General features: G+C 35.8%; 1 protein-coding gene across 2 annotated transcripts in view; it reads right to left on the reverse strand.

The window, feature by feature from the left end:
• Skap2 (src kinase associated phosphoprotein 2) overlaps positions 1-16,189 on the reverse strand; it is a 182,216-nt gene extending 166,027 nt beyond the window's left edge. For both annotated transcript variants that reach the window (XM_026400234.2, XM_026400233.2), the window contains exons 1-3: positions 15,964-16,189; positions 6,426-6,531; positions 5,805-5,830 (exon numbers count right to left, since the gene is read on the reverse strand). In XM_026400234.2, coding sequence (XP_026256019.1) covers positions 5,805-5,830; positions 6,426-6,531; positions 15,964-16,030 — 199 coding nt within the window. In that variant the 5' untranslated portion in view covers positions 16,031-16,189. The remainder of the gene's footprint in view (positions 1-5,804; positions 5,831-6,425; positions 6,532-15,963) is intronic.
• Between the last annotated feature and the right edge of the window lie 1,040 nt (positions 16,190-17,229).

Genomic DNA, 17,229 nt, shown 5'->3' on the forward strand with positions numbered 1-17,229 from the left:
CCCTTTTCCCCCCCTCCCTTAATCTTGTTTTTCAACCCAATAAAGTAAGAATTGCTCTCTTATAAGGAGCTTTAACTGAACACAGGGGTCGCTGTTGAGTAGTACAAAGCATTTTTCCTCCCCAGGGGCTAAGTATCTGAAGCCTTACCTGCAAAGACTTCTATAAATTAAGGGGAAAATGTTCAACTTGTGTTTATGTAATAAAAAACTGAACTCCAAATCAACAACAGGCATCAGGTAAACGTATCCAATACAATTTACAGACATAATTGAAAGCATTACAGACTAATCAGACATCGAAAAGAAAAGCGTGCTCAAATGAAATGTCTACAGAATCATTAGTTGGCAGCCATTCTATTACAATCGCACATAATGTCAGTGGTGCCTTGAGCCTGTGCCAATGACAACAGCATAAATTTTGCATCTCATTTCTGTGGTCATAAAATTAATGATCAGTTTAAAAATACTTCTTTGTAAAAGTTATTGCGCAAAGAAAAGACATGAATGTGTCCCTGTTATGTACTCACAAGGATAATTATGGGGTTGTTGCTCATTAATACTGTTTCTTGTTTCCCTAGAAAAGCATTTGATTTATCCCACAACTTTCAAAAGTTTAATTAACGATACAAAGTTAACAGCCTAAAAGACAAAAATCCAAGGCTTCCTTTCCTTTAATTTCAGTGGCAGCTTAAATATCATAACAGAATCGACATTTAATCATACCACAGCAGCATATTTATCTGATATCTATTTTTAAATTCATAATAGTTGGGTTCAAATCACTATGGCTCATCATCTATTAACATTTCCCTAAAGGACTGGAGAGGCAGCCCAACAGTGACTCAATTCTGCTTCCACTATCTCTACCACCACTGACGGTGAGTCACCCCAATTTACTGCTTGTTTTCAAATACAGTGCTATTTTAAACACAATCAGATAAACATTAAATAGCTAAAAACATTAAATCCCTAAAATTTAGTATACATTTTACATACACACACCAAAATATTACACTGTACCCTACAGCCATATATAATTGTTAAATGTTCATTTAAAAGAAAAAAAATAATAAATTAATAAAACAATTTAGGTGGTAACTATTCCTTCATACAGAGCATGAAAGACAAACTTGGCGGGGGGATTAGTCTATATGAAAACAAATTAGCTTCTAATTCTCTACTTGGTTTACTTGTCTGATCTAATTTTAGAATTAAGCATTTAACTTGCAATTTCCTAAGGGAAGTTAAATTCTTTAAAGGATATTATAGGTTACTGAAAAATAAGAAGATCCTCCTCATAATTCTTCCACAATAGAAAAGCTAATTCATAGCATGCAAATAGTAAACACAATTTCTTACACCAAACTGAGGCAGAGTTTTAAAATAAGCACACCATTTCTCAAGCACTGCCTCAGAAATAGACTCCTACCACTACAGGTCCCAGAATCTCAAACATGCTGACCACGTTTGTACAAGGGCAAGGGTGGGGGTGTGTGGTGGAAGAAAAAAGCTGTAAGTTTTCTGCTCAAATTTCATTGTGGAGCCAGCTTTCAACAGAAAATGTACTATGTTAGGAAGAGTAAAGGAAAGCAAATTAAACATCATCCAAACTTCTGACTTTTCTGCTACTCTTAAGGATTCCATTAGAACAAACTAAAATAGTTCCCTTCTTACCTAACAGTACTGCTATTTTTAGCAAGTTATTAAGCCAATTGATAAACTTAAGAAATAGTACAAATGAGAAGGTCAAAGGAAATTGCTTTCTAAGTAAATCTATGCATATTTAACAATATCAATGAAGTCTTAGGGGCATAATCTATTAAACAAATTTTTGCAATTAAGAGAGACAAGAGCTTTTAAAGTAGAAAATGGAATTCTTTTAGCTATTGCACCTGAAACAATAAATTCACATTTTTAAAAATGTAGATACTAGAGCTACAGTATGGAACAGTAGTAGATTCTTTTCCTAGCATATATGAGGTCCTAGGTTCAATCACCAGAACTAAAAAAAAAAAAAAAAAAAAAAAAACTTTGGCATTAATATTTTACAAATTTGAAACCATTCTCTTGAAGTAATTATCATTTAATATGTCTGCCCTTCTTTTAAAAATTTATGATAATTTCCTAAAAATTATTTGAAAACTGAACTTATGAGTCAAGATTAACTTAAATCTTCTTGACAAATTAAGTTGAATTAGTGAACATGCATTAATATATTATTTACTGAACACTACTATGTGACATGAACAAGTATTTTCACATTGTCTTGTTTCTATAAATCAGTCTATAAGGAAAGTAATCACATCCAAATCATCACTTGAGTAACATGAGACTAATAAAAGGTCAAGCTACAACTACAGTGTAAGTAAACATTTTTATCATGTATCTAATATATACTAGAAAATTCTAGTTAAAGTTCAGTCAATAAATAGTCTTTACTCAAATAATAATCTATTCTCATTACAAAAATAATTATTTCAAGTCACACTTAAGATACCTATGATCTTGTTATGTGACAAAATAATTAAAAAATAATCACATAGCATAATTCCAGTACATGGAAGATAATATATTCTTTAGAGAGTTGGGCTATATTGCAACTAGGAAACTAGGGTTAAATGGTTATTCTTACACAATACTTTGAGGTAAGAAGGCACTCTCTAGATAAAATGAGCAATATTTCAAATGAATAACAGGGACTAGGTCAAGCAAAATGTGTTTTAGCCAACTGGATTCAAAGTATTTTTAAATGCAAGTACAATTAAAGAATTCAGAAAAATCAACTGAAAAGTATTCTAATGTCCAATTTGTCAGATCTCTTTATGGGAAAATCTAGACTGGAGCATATAAGGAGACAAAAGGAGAACTTTCATAAATTAAAGAAATGAAAAGGGAAATTAAAAAAAATAGTTTTTTCTATGGAAATAAATACAAATAACAATTTAAAAATTAGCTTAGTGGAGCTTTATTATCTAGGAGCCACTGTAATAAAACAAGTTTCTAACAATACAAACTATTCTCACACACAAAGAAAAACTAGAAATGAAAAACAACCTTCTAATATTTATGCAGTTTACTATATCAATAATCATATTAATTCAATTAATTTAAGAATTGAACTACTTCAAACTAAACATTCTGTATTATTTAATCCAAGAATGGGAAATTTTAGCTGGAGTGTAAGGAGGAATTAGGATGGGAAGGAGGGACAACAGATATCTGCACATTAGAGAGATTAAAAACTTTTTGAAATGAATAAATCTGAATTATTTATTTTACTTAAGATCTCTGCTTCTTTTTTTCTACCAATAATGGTATTAAAATGGTATTTAACTATCATTTTAAAAATCAAGAATATGAAACAGAGGAAAACAACTTTAGTTTAATTCATTGTGACCCTATTTTGTTATGAGAGAAAGAAACAGGAAACCAGCCAAAAGGAATTCTTTGCAGTTCTCCCTGGATGAAGATAATCTGAAACCCATAGGGGAAAATGCAAGAGGGGAACAGCATCACCAAAGCATACTTAGGATTGAATTCACTCAACGTAGGTATCTTATAATAAATTCCTACTGTTAAAAAGAAAAGTGTCTTGAATAATTGCTTGGCAATTATTAAGTCTGCACCCTTTACTATTCCTATAAACTATAAAATAGTCTTTGTAGAATCAAGTTGAATATACTTGTAGGGTAAAATGGCATAAAATTACTCAGCTTCTCATATTCCTCCAAGATATACCTCCAATTTAGCCACAGGCTTACTTTTGAGCAGACACTGTTGGTGATTAGTTAACTCAATACTGCAGTATTGAACTACAAATTAGTTATTCAGAGGAAAATGATTATGGCGAATCTCTGAATTCCACATTATTTGAACTCTTATTCTCAACTCATTTTTCAATTTCTATCAAATAGTAATATAAACTTCCATTTTCTTTGGAGACAAATAATGCATCTCCGTAATGTAATTTTAATATCCACACACCTGAACAAGTTCTAAAACAGAATTCCAAAGGGAAAGTTCCTACACTATTACTGAACCATATGCAATTATAGAATGACTTCATATTATCATGCTTTCTTAGCTTAAACTTTTTTAATATACAAATAATTAAGCCACAATGAAGAGTTCAATAAATAATCACCAGAACAAAATATGCCTTTTAAGAAGAGAGGCAGAATCAAATATCTAATATTCTTCCATAATAGTACACTGTATAAAAGCTATCGTAATTAAAATGCATAAATTCATTTCTATATGTGACAAAGCAAAAAATACAACAGGATTAAGTCCATAGTTTAGAATTCATTGTGGAACACACCAAAAAAATTGGGTATTGGGGGACAGAAAGAGTATCCTGCTCTACTCTTTAATAGTGTTTTGTTTTGTTTTTTAAATCTCAATACGGGGCGGGGGGGGGGGGGAATCTTCTTATTCCCTTAAATCATACAGATTTGACGATTTAATGTGAAAAGAAACTGTGACTTCCTTTTAACTGATTTTAGGTGTGTCTGGTAGGTTTGTCTGGTAGTACTTGGTTTATTAGAACTGTCAGTATCCTCTCACTTATCAGTCGGCACAAATATTAATTATTCTGTGGGTCCTGCTAACTCCAGTTAGAAGACATTACACTGTTTATTCCCCAAACCCAGAACCTAGCTCAGTCCTGGTCAAGTGACCTCATACTGTGACCCGCATGCCAGCATCCACAAGCTGGAGGTCATGACCTATGAATTAGCATCAGGGAAATAAGGGCCATACTGAGTTCCCCTTACAGAACTGAAAACATGAAGTAGTAGGAACTTCCTATGGCTTTCCTGATCTAGCCTTCAGCATGTTAAACAGCTGCCTCTCAAATCTAAAGGAAGACAGTCAGTCGACCACACTTTCACATATTTCAAAAACAGAAAACTGAATCCCCATCTTTACAAATCTCTAAGAAACAACAGATTCATTCAAATTAAAAGAACAAGGGAAAAAAACTAGCTTTTGAGAAAGATTTTACTCACGTTATCAAACAAAAATTTACAGTTTTTCTTTTTGAGGGTTTTTCCCCATAAATGGTAGGTTTATTTATTTATAAAGTCACATCCTAAAAATATTTTAAGTAATAAATAGTTTTTAACAACATTTGTTAACAATATGCTCCCAGCTGGTAGAAGGCCTCTGTCTAGTTGACAAAAGAGATTTTGAGAAACCTTCAAGTATCAGGCCCTATGATCCCCAAATCTCACGGTCTCAGAAATGGAACAAAGATGCCCTTGGAGTTTTTGCCCCTCCTGCAGCACCTGCTCAACACTGACTTCATTTATCCAGATCAGAGCACCTCACTTGGGACCCCAGGCCTTCAGGCACGCAGCCACCTGCATGTTTTTAAAGTACCCTTCAAAAACATGACCTGTGAACACCCAGCCACAGGCCCTTCTGCTCCTGCCATTCTATAAAATAACCTCTGTAATATTAGATAGCATCGAGTTCATATCTCACCGCTGCTCACTGAATTCTTCCATGTGTAACTGCAAGTATATACCTGTCCTAACAAATCTCTGCCACAGTGAACTCGAAGAAACATGAAACCTAAGAATGTTAAATGCATAAGATTTCTCCATTTGAGGAATGCAATGGATTCTGCATATGCTTTTTAATTTTTTTCTCAGCAGGGGGAGCTAGCACTCTCATCTTGAAGGTCTAAATATATAACATGGAAATTTAAATTTTGATTTCAACTATCAAATTTCAGGATGTTAGACTATTCTATTGAAAATCTCCACAGGGGAAAAAAAATGTTCAAGTTTGAAATTTACCTTTGTCTTGAAATTCGTGAAGATAGCTGCAAAATGAAGAACATTATATTTTAAAATGAGGTTGGCAAATCAGAGCAAGGTCTAATCAGTGGCACATTCAAATCTAAAATCTATGTTATATATAGAGAGGGGAAAATTATTTCCTGTGCTGAAATGGCAATTCCAAAATGCTTAGGAATATATAGTGAAATTATTTTTAAAGATCTGAGTATAGTAATAAAATGAGGATATATCTTTAATAACTATAACATATATTTATTCACTTAATGTAGTAACAAAAGGATTCTTTTTTCAGTGTCTAAGGTATTTTCCATATTTATATTAAAATCATTAATTTACCCATGTCTTATCATTTAAACCAAATATACCCTCAGATAATCAAAATAAACAGTTAATTTTTGCTAGAATGCTTACAAAAATACACAGTCAAGCACCTTCACAAGAAAGGGGTATATAATAAGCATATTTGTGGAATATATTTTTGTCTTTTAAAAAATACTTGACACCAATAAATAAACATAAAAATTTCACTCCATGATAATCAATTCCTTATTAAAATCAATTTCTAATTACAAAATTGTTTCTAAGCAAGAAATCAGTAATTAAAGGCAGGTGACTTACGTATACTTTACATCTTTTATCTTCTTAATAAGGGATTCTCTCTTTTCCTTTGCTTTCTTGGATAAATTTTCCCCTCTCAATGTGTCTGCTACAAATGTTTCAACATCTAAATCATGAAATATAAGAAACAGGATACAAATTATGGCAAAGAATCATTTTTTGTGAAAACAAATACAGCAATGGTTGTTTCTGCATATAAGCATTAATATCTGTACAATTCGGTGTAGCTATTTATCAATCCAGAGTATAACCGTTGAAGTGTGTTTCACATACTAAGTTGGACAAATCTGCTCACCACTTAGCTAATAAAATTTGTATGCTGTACTTACGCTTAGCAAAAGCAAATGCTATTTGAATGTTTGGCACCATTAAACCATGAAGAAGCACACGAGTTTTAATAAACTATGGTGCCCATAAAACAAATTCTCATACAAAAGCAAGCACCAAGCTTTTATGCACTTGTTACTATCATTTTATCGTATTCTTTGAGTTCCTATATGAACAAAACATTCACAATAGTATATCAATATAAGCTAATGTCTCTGGCAAGGGTCTGTTTTTCTCAGACCCTTTCTATAATCCACTTTCAGGAATGCATAACATTTAATGCTTTGAATGAAAAAATAAATTCCTTTTTTCTAGACAAGATTCCCAAATCACACCCTGTTCCTTACTACTGGCCCCACCCACTCTGGCCACTCAAATAAAAAAGAAAACCAGCTGAGCAGTTCTGTGAGCTCCTGCTTCCTGCCATGGTATTTCCACCTGGTATATTTCTTACATAAAGAAAGAAGCAGAAAAATATATTCTTCTGCTATTTAAAAATATAGTATCCATAAGATTTCTATGACCTTATGTAACATTGCCTCATAAGCATCTTTTTAAAAATGTTAGTAAACTCCTCAATTATTTTCTTGTCTGGTTCTCTCGTGTAAAATTTCAAGAAATCGTTGCTCAACTGATTTTTATGATAATTCCAATCTCATTGTTTATGAAATACCATACACCTTAGAATAATTTACTTTCAGAGTTTCAAAGTTCATGTTAAAATATCTAATATAGAAGATACCGTTAAATTTTTTAAATAGGCATGGCTATAAATCATCCATATTTCATACTGAAGAGATATATATGTATGTTTTACTTCCTTTTATTTAACTCACACTGATAAAGAGATGGCATCAAAACGTAGTATTGTATATAAGTAATGCAAAGTATTATAATAAAGAATCCCTCAACTACACTTAATAAGTAACTATTTAAAACTAATATATAGGATACAATGTTTGTAATCAATTTTAAATCTTGATCACAGCAATATTTTGATCCAGTAAGGAAAAATGATTAAATTATGATACATTCATTACAAATGTGTAGAGGTGTTTTTTCATTAAGTCAAAATGAAGAGTGAAAGAATTAAAATTTGATCTTGCAATAATTTTTAAAAACAGCTTATGGTTTGAAGTCCATTAACAACTAATATGTTAAAAGTAAGTATAAAATGAAATGGAAGCAAAATGTCCCAGCTTCTCTTTCCTGGAGTTGCCCATATTTTGAAGAGGGGACATATATAATCCCAAACCAGTGCAAATTAGACCCAGATTTCTCAACTGAGTTCAAAATAATGAAATTTATGAGAAACTTGCACCCAGAGGAGCAAGCAACCTTTGGACATTCAGACATTAGCTGAAATGGAAAAGATCATTGGCTTCCCTGAGATCCATACAGTAATATTTCTTCTTAAAAAAAAAAAAAAGTGGAATAAGGAAAGAAGTAGCATCCCTACTGCTGATGGTTCCTTCCAAGTGGACTCAATACTTGAGAGAATCACTGGCACAATGACTAGTGAATAGTCTGCTTAATGTTATTTTCACTCAATGTTTGTCTTTAATTCCCTCTTCCACGAGTATTTAATTGCCTATTTTACATTTTCATTATACAATCCAAGTTTAAACAAACAGGATCTATTTTCTATCTCCGGAAGCAATAACACAACGAATTGCAGCTCAAGAGTTATTTCTTAAAAGGTCATTTCAGTTCTATAAAAACTCAGAAAACTAAAAAAAAAGGCTGTAATACTCTATGAAGTACTTTCTTAAAACCTCCAAAAAATATTTTTTAGATACTACCCATGCTTCTACTTGAAAATATTTGTTGAGAGTGTGAGATTGCAGGAAAAAATAAGTATTTTTTAGGGGAGGGGATTCAGAGATTGGGTAATGAAAAAAAATCTATACTTTTATAGTAGTCTTTTAAATACATTTATCCTCAAGCTTTTCCCAGAAAAGGATTTAAGGCAACTGAAAGGATTTAATAAACACTGACTTCATCAGTATTTTCTCAAAGGAGATATAGAGAGTAGGAACTACTTTGATGTTTATTTTAATAAATCAGAACTTTAACTGGAAGCGGTTTTTGCTATAATCTATTGTTGTCAACAGATTTGGTTGTCTGTTAAGCTTTTGAAATCTAAGTCATGGCTTAAAATCTACACATCTACACTTTGTCCTTTTATTTTCAGATCCAACTAAACCAGCCTTTCCTAAGCACCGGAAGCTCCCTGGTTACCGGGACAGCCTTCGGCCCGGTGCCTGTGCAACGCACCGACTTGGCTCCCCAAGCGCAAAGACAGAAGAAGCACAGAAAAGAAGTAATCTTAGGCTTTCCTAGGAGAAACTCCACCCTCGACCCTCAACCCTGCGGGAGTGTTAAACACAGGTTTTCCTATCCACCGAGCTGTGAGCTGGGAGAGATACTGGTTTGGGGCAGCGCCCTCGCCAGACAAATGGGGCTGGATCTGCGGCTTTGTAGCTCAAAGCCAGGGTAATATTTCAAAAGCGAGCAATAAAAGTCTTATGTGAATCAAGCGCTCCTCTGGCTGGTTGGAAAAGAGATTTGAAGCTTTTTTACTGGGCTCTAAATAGCCCTGCAAACGGTAAACTAGCAAGCACGGTAAACTAGCAAGTGCCTTAGCCTTCTTTTACCTTCCTTTAGGGGTCGTGTCCCTCGGTTAATATGTAAATTTCACTGACTCCTGACTGCCTATAATTTGGGGGGGAAAGACTGTAATTGGATTACAAGAAAAGGTCAGCCTGCCTTGCTCGCTGGCCCTTTGGCCTGAATTAGAATTCCTTTCTCAGAGGGAAGGGGTTCCATTCACTCCCGTGGGCGCCCACCGCAGGAAAGACACATGCGGGGCCCGCTGGCCCTAGCGGAGAGGGCGCTGAAAAGGGGTGTCCCCAGCGCACCAAATCTAACTGCTCCTCACCCGCAGCCTCGGAAACTGCCGGTCTGCACCGCCAGCACTTTACTCCCGAATTACCCCATCAGCCTCCACCCACGCAAGTCATCATTTAAAAAAGTTATTCTGGCAAAAGTAAACGTGGGGGTGATTTCTGCTGCTGTTTACACCTTGACACGGTCAAGAGTAAGCCTTATTTCCAGGAACTGCGGTAAGCATCTGGGGGAGAAGGCCGCTGAAGAGATCAGATTTACAACTGCTCTGTAGATAGATGTTAAGGTCTGAAAACAAAAATTAAAAGATGCCCCTGTTCTGGCTCAGCAATCCTTAAACAGTTTAAGTTAGAAACCTCTCAATAGCCATCTCGACCCTTAAGAGGCAAACACTTAACACACAACTCAATGACCGGTACTCCGACTTTTCTTTGCTTGCTTGCTTTTTTTTTTTTTTTTTTAATTATTTCTTTAATACAGAGAAGACCCATAGAAAAACTGCCACCCGATCTTCCTCTAGGGTCCTGAGTGATAACAACAGGTATCTAACACACACAGGCTGCTTTCTACCAACTTCTGTACAGATCAAACAGTGAAAAGGTGGAACCACACAAGATCAGAAGAGTTTTAAAATTCTTGCCAACAATACTATATGTCAGATTCTCCAAGTTGAGTACCTAGCCCAGGTTCCCACTCTTGGAGACAGTGGAGCTTTGACCACTTATCCTCACCATCCCCCACTACTAAAGAGCCTGCAATAGGACCTGCAGGCTGGAGTCTGTAAAGAGCCACAAGGGTCAGACACACACACACACACACACACACACACACACACACACACACACTTTCTCCCTAGTCCCCAGTACCTACACACAGATACACAGACACCTCTGAGATGGCCTGAAGTGAAAAGAGCAAGAGACAGGAATTCAGCTGAATCCACCACCATTTGCTCAGCCCAAGATCAATAAAATAAGTGTAAAAACCAATCCCACAGCACCCCAAATGGCTTTACTACTTAATTCCACATCTTGCTCTACTTTATGAACTGGGTCAGATTTCACTTTGTATTTACTGAGTTGTGCTGTCACCAAACTTAATGTGCTAAGGATAGTAGCCTGGTCTGAGACTAAAAACAAAAAGACACTTTTCTGTTTAAGCAGGGAATGATCTGACCAAACAACTACTGGCGAAAATATAAAAATCAATTAAACTGGGTACATTCAGATCAATGAAGCCAAATGCCCAAAGTCAGAAAATGGCTAATTGAAAAGTTATTGATTGTTCAAATCAATGTCCTTGATTACCTAGCACTTTTATAGGTTAGGGTTGAACTGTTGACTTCCCAAACATAGAAAAAGAAGACATAAACAAGCACAGTTTTCATAGTGCAATGGCTAAAACATACCTGAGCCTTATAATCCAATCATCCTACAAAATTTTCAAAATTGGGTTTACAAGCTAAATGATTTATGGTGATAGAAAGCTGGGCTGTTGAAACATAGGGCTGACCATCTTTCAACCTCTAAAAGATGACTCCTGATAAATAGCACTTTACAATAATCAAAATCTTTTTACCACACATTCTCAAAGAAGCCACAGTGAATAACACATTAGTCTGAGATTTACACTATATTCACTGTTAGGCAGCCTCTATTGTAATGTGTTCAGAATGTGATTGAAAAAGAAATGTAAACTCAGTGGAATGAAAAAGATAGACTTGGCTTTAATTGGAAAAGACAAACTAAGTGAATAATGAGTATATAAAACCTAGCCTATGCCACTTTTATCACCCATATATGACACTTAATCTTAAATTTATGAGAGACAACTGAACTGTGTTTCAAATCACCAGAGGCTTTTCTTACTCTGTTATTTCTTCCTTCTTTCTAGCAATACTTTAATGCTGGTATCAGTTAGAGATAACCCCACTTGGAAATTTTTCATATACTACTCATTTTTTAGTATATTTAGGTTTTTCTTTTTAAAGTAAACCAATGTTAATTAGGACTATAAAAATTGTGCATAACATCAAGAGCCTTACTTGGTAACCTAGGATGAAAATACTTTGAATGGACATGCTAAAATACCCCCTCCCAAGAAAAAGTAGGACACTATAGGCTTAAGATAAATACATAAATAATCTTCCTTAACACCACATCTTAATTCACCTATACTATTTGACCCAGTCAAAAAAAAAAAAAAAAAAAAACCTCAATAAACTTCTGGTCCCTTGATTTACAAGCTCATATTCCTATTTTTAGAAGAGAATATCTAAGACTATCATAGATTGATTTTATTTTGAGATTAAATGTTCTCTTATCAACTCGATGCTCATCAGTTACTGCTGCCAAAACGGGGCAGGCTTGTTCTTGCTCTGTTGGAAATTCCAGGTGCTAAGAATTAGGTGACTATTGGTGACTCAGTAGGTGGCACTCTTCCCTTTACATACTCAGCCAATGCCCCAGAAGGAAGTTATGGTACACTAGATACACCATAAATAATTCTCAGAGGAAAAATAAAACCAAAATGTTGACCGAATTATAAATAGGGCTTTGGAAGGGTGGAAATCAAACCATACTACACTCAACATTGAAAAAAAAAAATTCTGCCTCTGTTTCAACTGAATTGTTTTCTTTATCTAGTGCCCTGAAGGGATTATCAATTACAATGTGTGAAGGTTTTAAAAAACAAACAAAAAAAGTGGAAATCTCCAATAGAAAAAAAACACAATATTTCTAATAAAACTGCCATGTGATCAAAACCTCAAGGTCACTTTGCAGAAATCATATAGCCACTTTATTGTTTGGTTTGGTTTTGGTTTTTTAGTGTACTGACAACTATTTTCTTTTAACATCTGCTTCATTTTCTAATTTAATAAAAAGAAGATAACATCTGTTAGCTTTCCTTTTAAAAGTTGGTGTTGTAAAATGAGTGAATGAGAATGAATTAGAATATCTGACTACAAATCACTAACAAACCAATATTTAAAGGGTGATTAAACAAATGAAGTGGGGTAGTGGGCAATGGTTCCAGTACTTCTCACTTTCTTGACTGCCAGAAGGGAAAAACTCACATAAATCAAGGCTATTCTTGCTGTTAGTCCTAGTCAAAATATTTGGATGTGGAAGATTAAATTGACAAGATTTGGGATTATCTTTCTATTTTAATTATCCTGGTTAAACCTGTTGTTCTATCATTAGAGGGGGAAATCAAAGGTTGCCTATAGTATAAACAGTGGTTCAAAATTCTGAAAACTCTTTTCTATTTATATAACCAGAAGAATAATTCAACACTTCTTTAAAAAAAGTATAGGCCTTCAAGATTTAATATACTTAATTATAGAAAACATAACTCTATATTGCCACTTTCCAAGGGTATCATTAGATGTGATTTAAGACTAATAACCTCTATTCTTCACATTTATACATGATGTTTTTAAAAGGTGAAGGAACAGGGGACAAGTATTGAAAAGGTAGCCTAAAACTACCATAAACAAAAAGAAAAACAAAGAACAAATATGATAAACATACACTTCAGAACCTGTCCCCATCAAGCAGTTAAATGTCAAATACTTAGCATATATGACATAATGATTTGGATAATGGGCACATGGAGCACAAAGGGAAATGTCTTAGGAAATATTATTCTGAAAGCCATTATCTTTGACTTTATGTTCTTTTTTCTCAAAGCAAAGGATTTTAAACTTCTGGAAGATTTAGCTTCTTATCTTCTCTACCTTGGAATTCTAGCATCATGCCATGTATTCTCAGAATACTTGACTGTTCACAACCACCAGTACCAATATCTCCTTCTCAATATATATATATATATATATATATATATATATATATATACTAGATAAGCCAGCAATAACTCTAAAATTCAAATCAATACAAACACCTCCTCTATCGTTTTAGAATTTTAAATTTAATCATGTACTATCACCAATACACTTAAGTGATGCAAATCCTCATGCATCCCCAAAATATTTTTGAATGAACTGTGTGAAGTAACTGCTGAGAGCATCTATTCTCAAAGCCTTTTCTACCTCAGAAAAGATTTTAACCTATTATGTCCCATTGTCCTGTACATAGGACACATAGGAAAACATACATTGAGCAATATCATAGGTGTCCTATAAAATTTTATAGATTTTTACAGGTGTCCTATGTATGGGACATAATGAGTTAATTACAGTTAAACATGAATATTAACAACTTTCCTTGAATACATTTTTTAAAAGTTTTAAACCCTGACAAAACTGCTTCACTTTTTTGATTTAGTTAAAGATATGCTTATCCCCCAATTCACATCCACAGCTCTTAAAAGTATACTTTGAAAAAAAAAGTACGATACAAATTTATAATCTCCAAAGTTTAACATTTTAATATTTGTTTTTAATACTCATGTATCTTAATATGTGATGTACTTCAGTCATATGGAATACTAAAAATGTCAATAAAATTACTTGGGAAAAGGTAATTTCAGAAATTATGCTAATATACTACCTGACTTAAGAGAGATGGCAGAGATATATAGGAAGTTAGCATTGGCAGAGAATTAAAATATGTAATTCTGAGCTTTTAGTTTAATTTACACAAGTAAGAGCCACATGAAAAACTATGACCTATGGGAATCAAAGAATAAATAGTTTTATAACCCATATATTCTACTTCCTGAAAATGTAAGCACCAAATAGCACATAGCTTGCTGTGGGAGCTGTCAAACTCTGAAAACATGCAAGCAGAGGTTTGCACCTTATTTCTTAAATTCAAAAACATAACCTGAAAATGATGACATTTATTTCTGACATAATGATAAACATTTCTCTATTGTGGTTATTAAAATTTTCTAGATGGGCAAGGCCAGCACTGGAATATCAAAAATGTTAACTGTGGTAAAACAAGATTTGTATTCATGTGAAACTCATATAGTGGGAAAAAAGCTGGCTTTGCCTCTATAGTTCTTTCAATATTTTCCTTAGTGCTACCCATTAATGACGACAATCATTTCTTAAAGTGAAAGAAACACTAACCCACTACAAAGGCATTCTTCACACTATCATGTTCATACAAACATAAATCTTCATTCATGCACTTAGTTTTATTTTCTCAATCACATTATTGATGCTAACCCCCAAAATAGTGTACCAGTATATTATTATTAGAACATTTGCTGTCGCACTGCTATACAAATAACTTACTACTTCAAATATCACATTTTTTATAGCAATGCTTTTATGGGTGAAAATAAGTAACTTATAACACAGGCAGCTGAAAGCAAATGTTTTTATACAGTTGTGATCAATATTGAAAGATAGAGACAACTAAAGTAAAATAATAAATTCCATTTCCAGAATTCAGACATACATGAGACAAAGTAAATGATAGTAAGAATTCCAGAACATCAGAACACGCAAGATTTGCGCTGCCCTATAAAGATATATTTTCTATTCTAAAGTTTTCATTGGTCCTTAGAGAAAACGCACAGCTCCACATTCAGAACATTACTGAATAGTGGAGTTGTAGCGGCATTGAAGAACCACATTTTTAACTCCTAAAAAACAGTTCCCATAAATGGGAATGTAAAACTGAAAAGGGGAAGATGAGGGTGCAAGGATAAAGCGCTTTCATCATGTGACACAGGAAGTAGGACTTTTAACACATCCTTCCTTTTTTGCATAATAGTTACTGAGGCTGAAGACAAGTGGCCATCTGAGAATCCGGCTCTCTTTAAAGGTCTTAAATACAGAGTGGACTCCAATGTTCAAGAAAAGTGGGAGTTTTAGAAATGATACACCCTTCCACCTCATCACCCCTAACCCCTGTGGCTCTGACATCTCTTTGTTACACCCTCCATCCCCACTGCCGAGGCCACCCAAGAACTACTTCTTTGACTTCTGCTGTCTTCCCAGTTCTCACACAAGCATTCATTAATGTTCTCTCCCTCTTCCTCTCCCCTCCCTCCACACACGGCATCTTCATTATGCACACAGAATTGTCCGGATCCCATTAGTATAGAACATCTAGTAGGGCTACCATCCTCGCACCAAATTTCAACACACACGCCCACTCCCTTTCTCAGCCCGAGCGCCCCTCTTTCACCTCCTCCCTGTCCCGCCCCCACTGGTCAGAAGACCCGGGCGCGGAGCGCGGGGCGGGGGGACAGGATACATGGGGAGGCAGGGGGACAGGATACAAGGGGAGGCAGGGTAAGGACTCTGAAAGCTTCTGTCCCCATCGGCTCGCCGTCCCCTCGCCCCCGCCCCGGCAGCGTTACCCGCCCCCTTCCCGTTCATTACCTGCCAACAGGTTCCTAATTTCCTCAGGGAGGGGGTAGGGAGAGGAGGTGCTGCTGGGGTTGGGCATGTTAGGGAGCGCAAGGCGTGCGGGGAAAGGACCTGTACTCAAAGGATAACCGACGGGATGGGGTTGTGGCTGTGACCTAGACTCGGGCTAGCGGTCCCGGTGCGGACAGCGGGGCTACGAGTCCGGACACTGCCAGGCCGGGAGTCACAACAAGGAAGTCACTGAATCTCCAGCCAGCAGCAGCTGGACTCTTGGCCCAGCCCCGCCCGGGAAAACGGGGCGGGGCAGTAGGCGTGGAGGAGGCAGGGGGCCCAACTGCGCATGTGTACACTTCGATTTAATCAGCAACTGAAGAAAGAGCCTCCAGGCAAGCCACGCCCACCTCTGCGTAGAGAAGCGGGAGGAGGAGCGGTTAGTGGGAAGCCAGCGGACTGGGCCTGCGTCACCTGATTCCCACCGCTGAAGCCGCTTGTCGCCATTTTAGGTACTGGTACCTTAACAACCGCTAATCACTTCCCCAGGATCCCGAAAAACAAAGTGTCCGCAATGCCCAGAAGTTTTCTGACGAAGGGGCCTTCTGTCCGGTAGTCAGATCTGCCGAAGTTGAACGCGTCGCCTGCTAATCCACAAGGAGTTTTCGACCTCCCTAAACTGTTATGGCCTTCTTTGTTTGATTGAATGAAGGTAACAATGTCCATCTTCCGCCAGTCCGCCAGTCCTCCGAGAGAAGCCAGTCTGGAGCTGCTCCAGGGAACATTCTGATTGGCTCTTACTTTTCATTTCTGCCTAATTCGTATTCTTGGGGTGACCGATTTCCCCCACTACGAAGAAAGAAAGGGGAGTTCTGGGCACTGTCCACTAGAGAATAAAAACAAACAAAACAGAGAAACCAGAAGGCTAAGTAGATATTAGGTACCACTGTTCATCTAAAAGCCTTTTTAAAATGCTGGTGGTGATTAGTAGAACAAAATTATACAGTCTGTTTGCTCCAATTTGAACATTTTGTCAAGGAACACTTGAGTGTATTCTGTCTGTAAATTTTACATATTTTCTCAAACAGACACATCTTATTCCTTTAAAGTATGTTACGTAGAAAGATGTGTAATGAAGAAAGATAGATATTACATTCAAGCTCCTCTGCACCTTAAAATCACTGAGAGAAGGTTTGGGGCTCCATCTGTTGAAGACCTTCTTCCTGGTGGTTACTCTCTGCAATATCCTGAGGCAATGCAAGCAACACAGGGAAACACTGAAGATTG

Source organism: Urocitellus parryii, chromosome 3 (genome assembly GCF_045843805.1).
Source record: "Urocitellus parryii isolate mUroPar1 chromosome 3, mUroPar1.hap1, whole genome shotgun sequence".
NCBI classification, from domain to species: domain Eukaryota; kingdom Metazoa; phylum Chordata; class Mammalia; order Rodentia; family Sciuridae; genus Urocitellus; species Urocitellus parryii.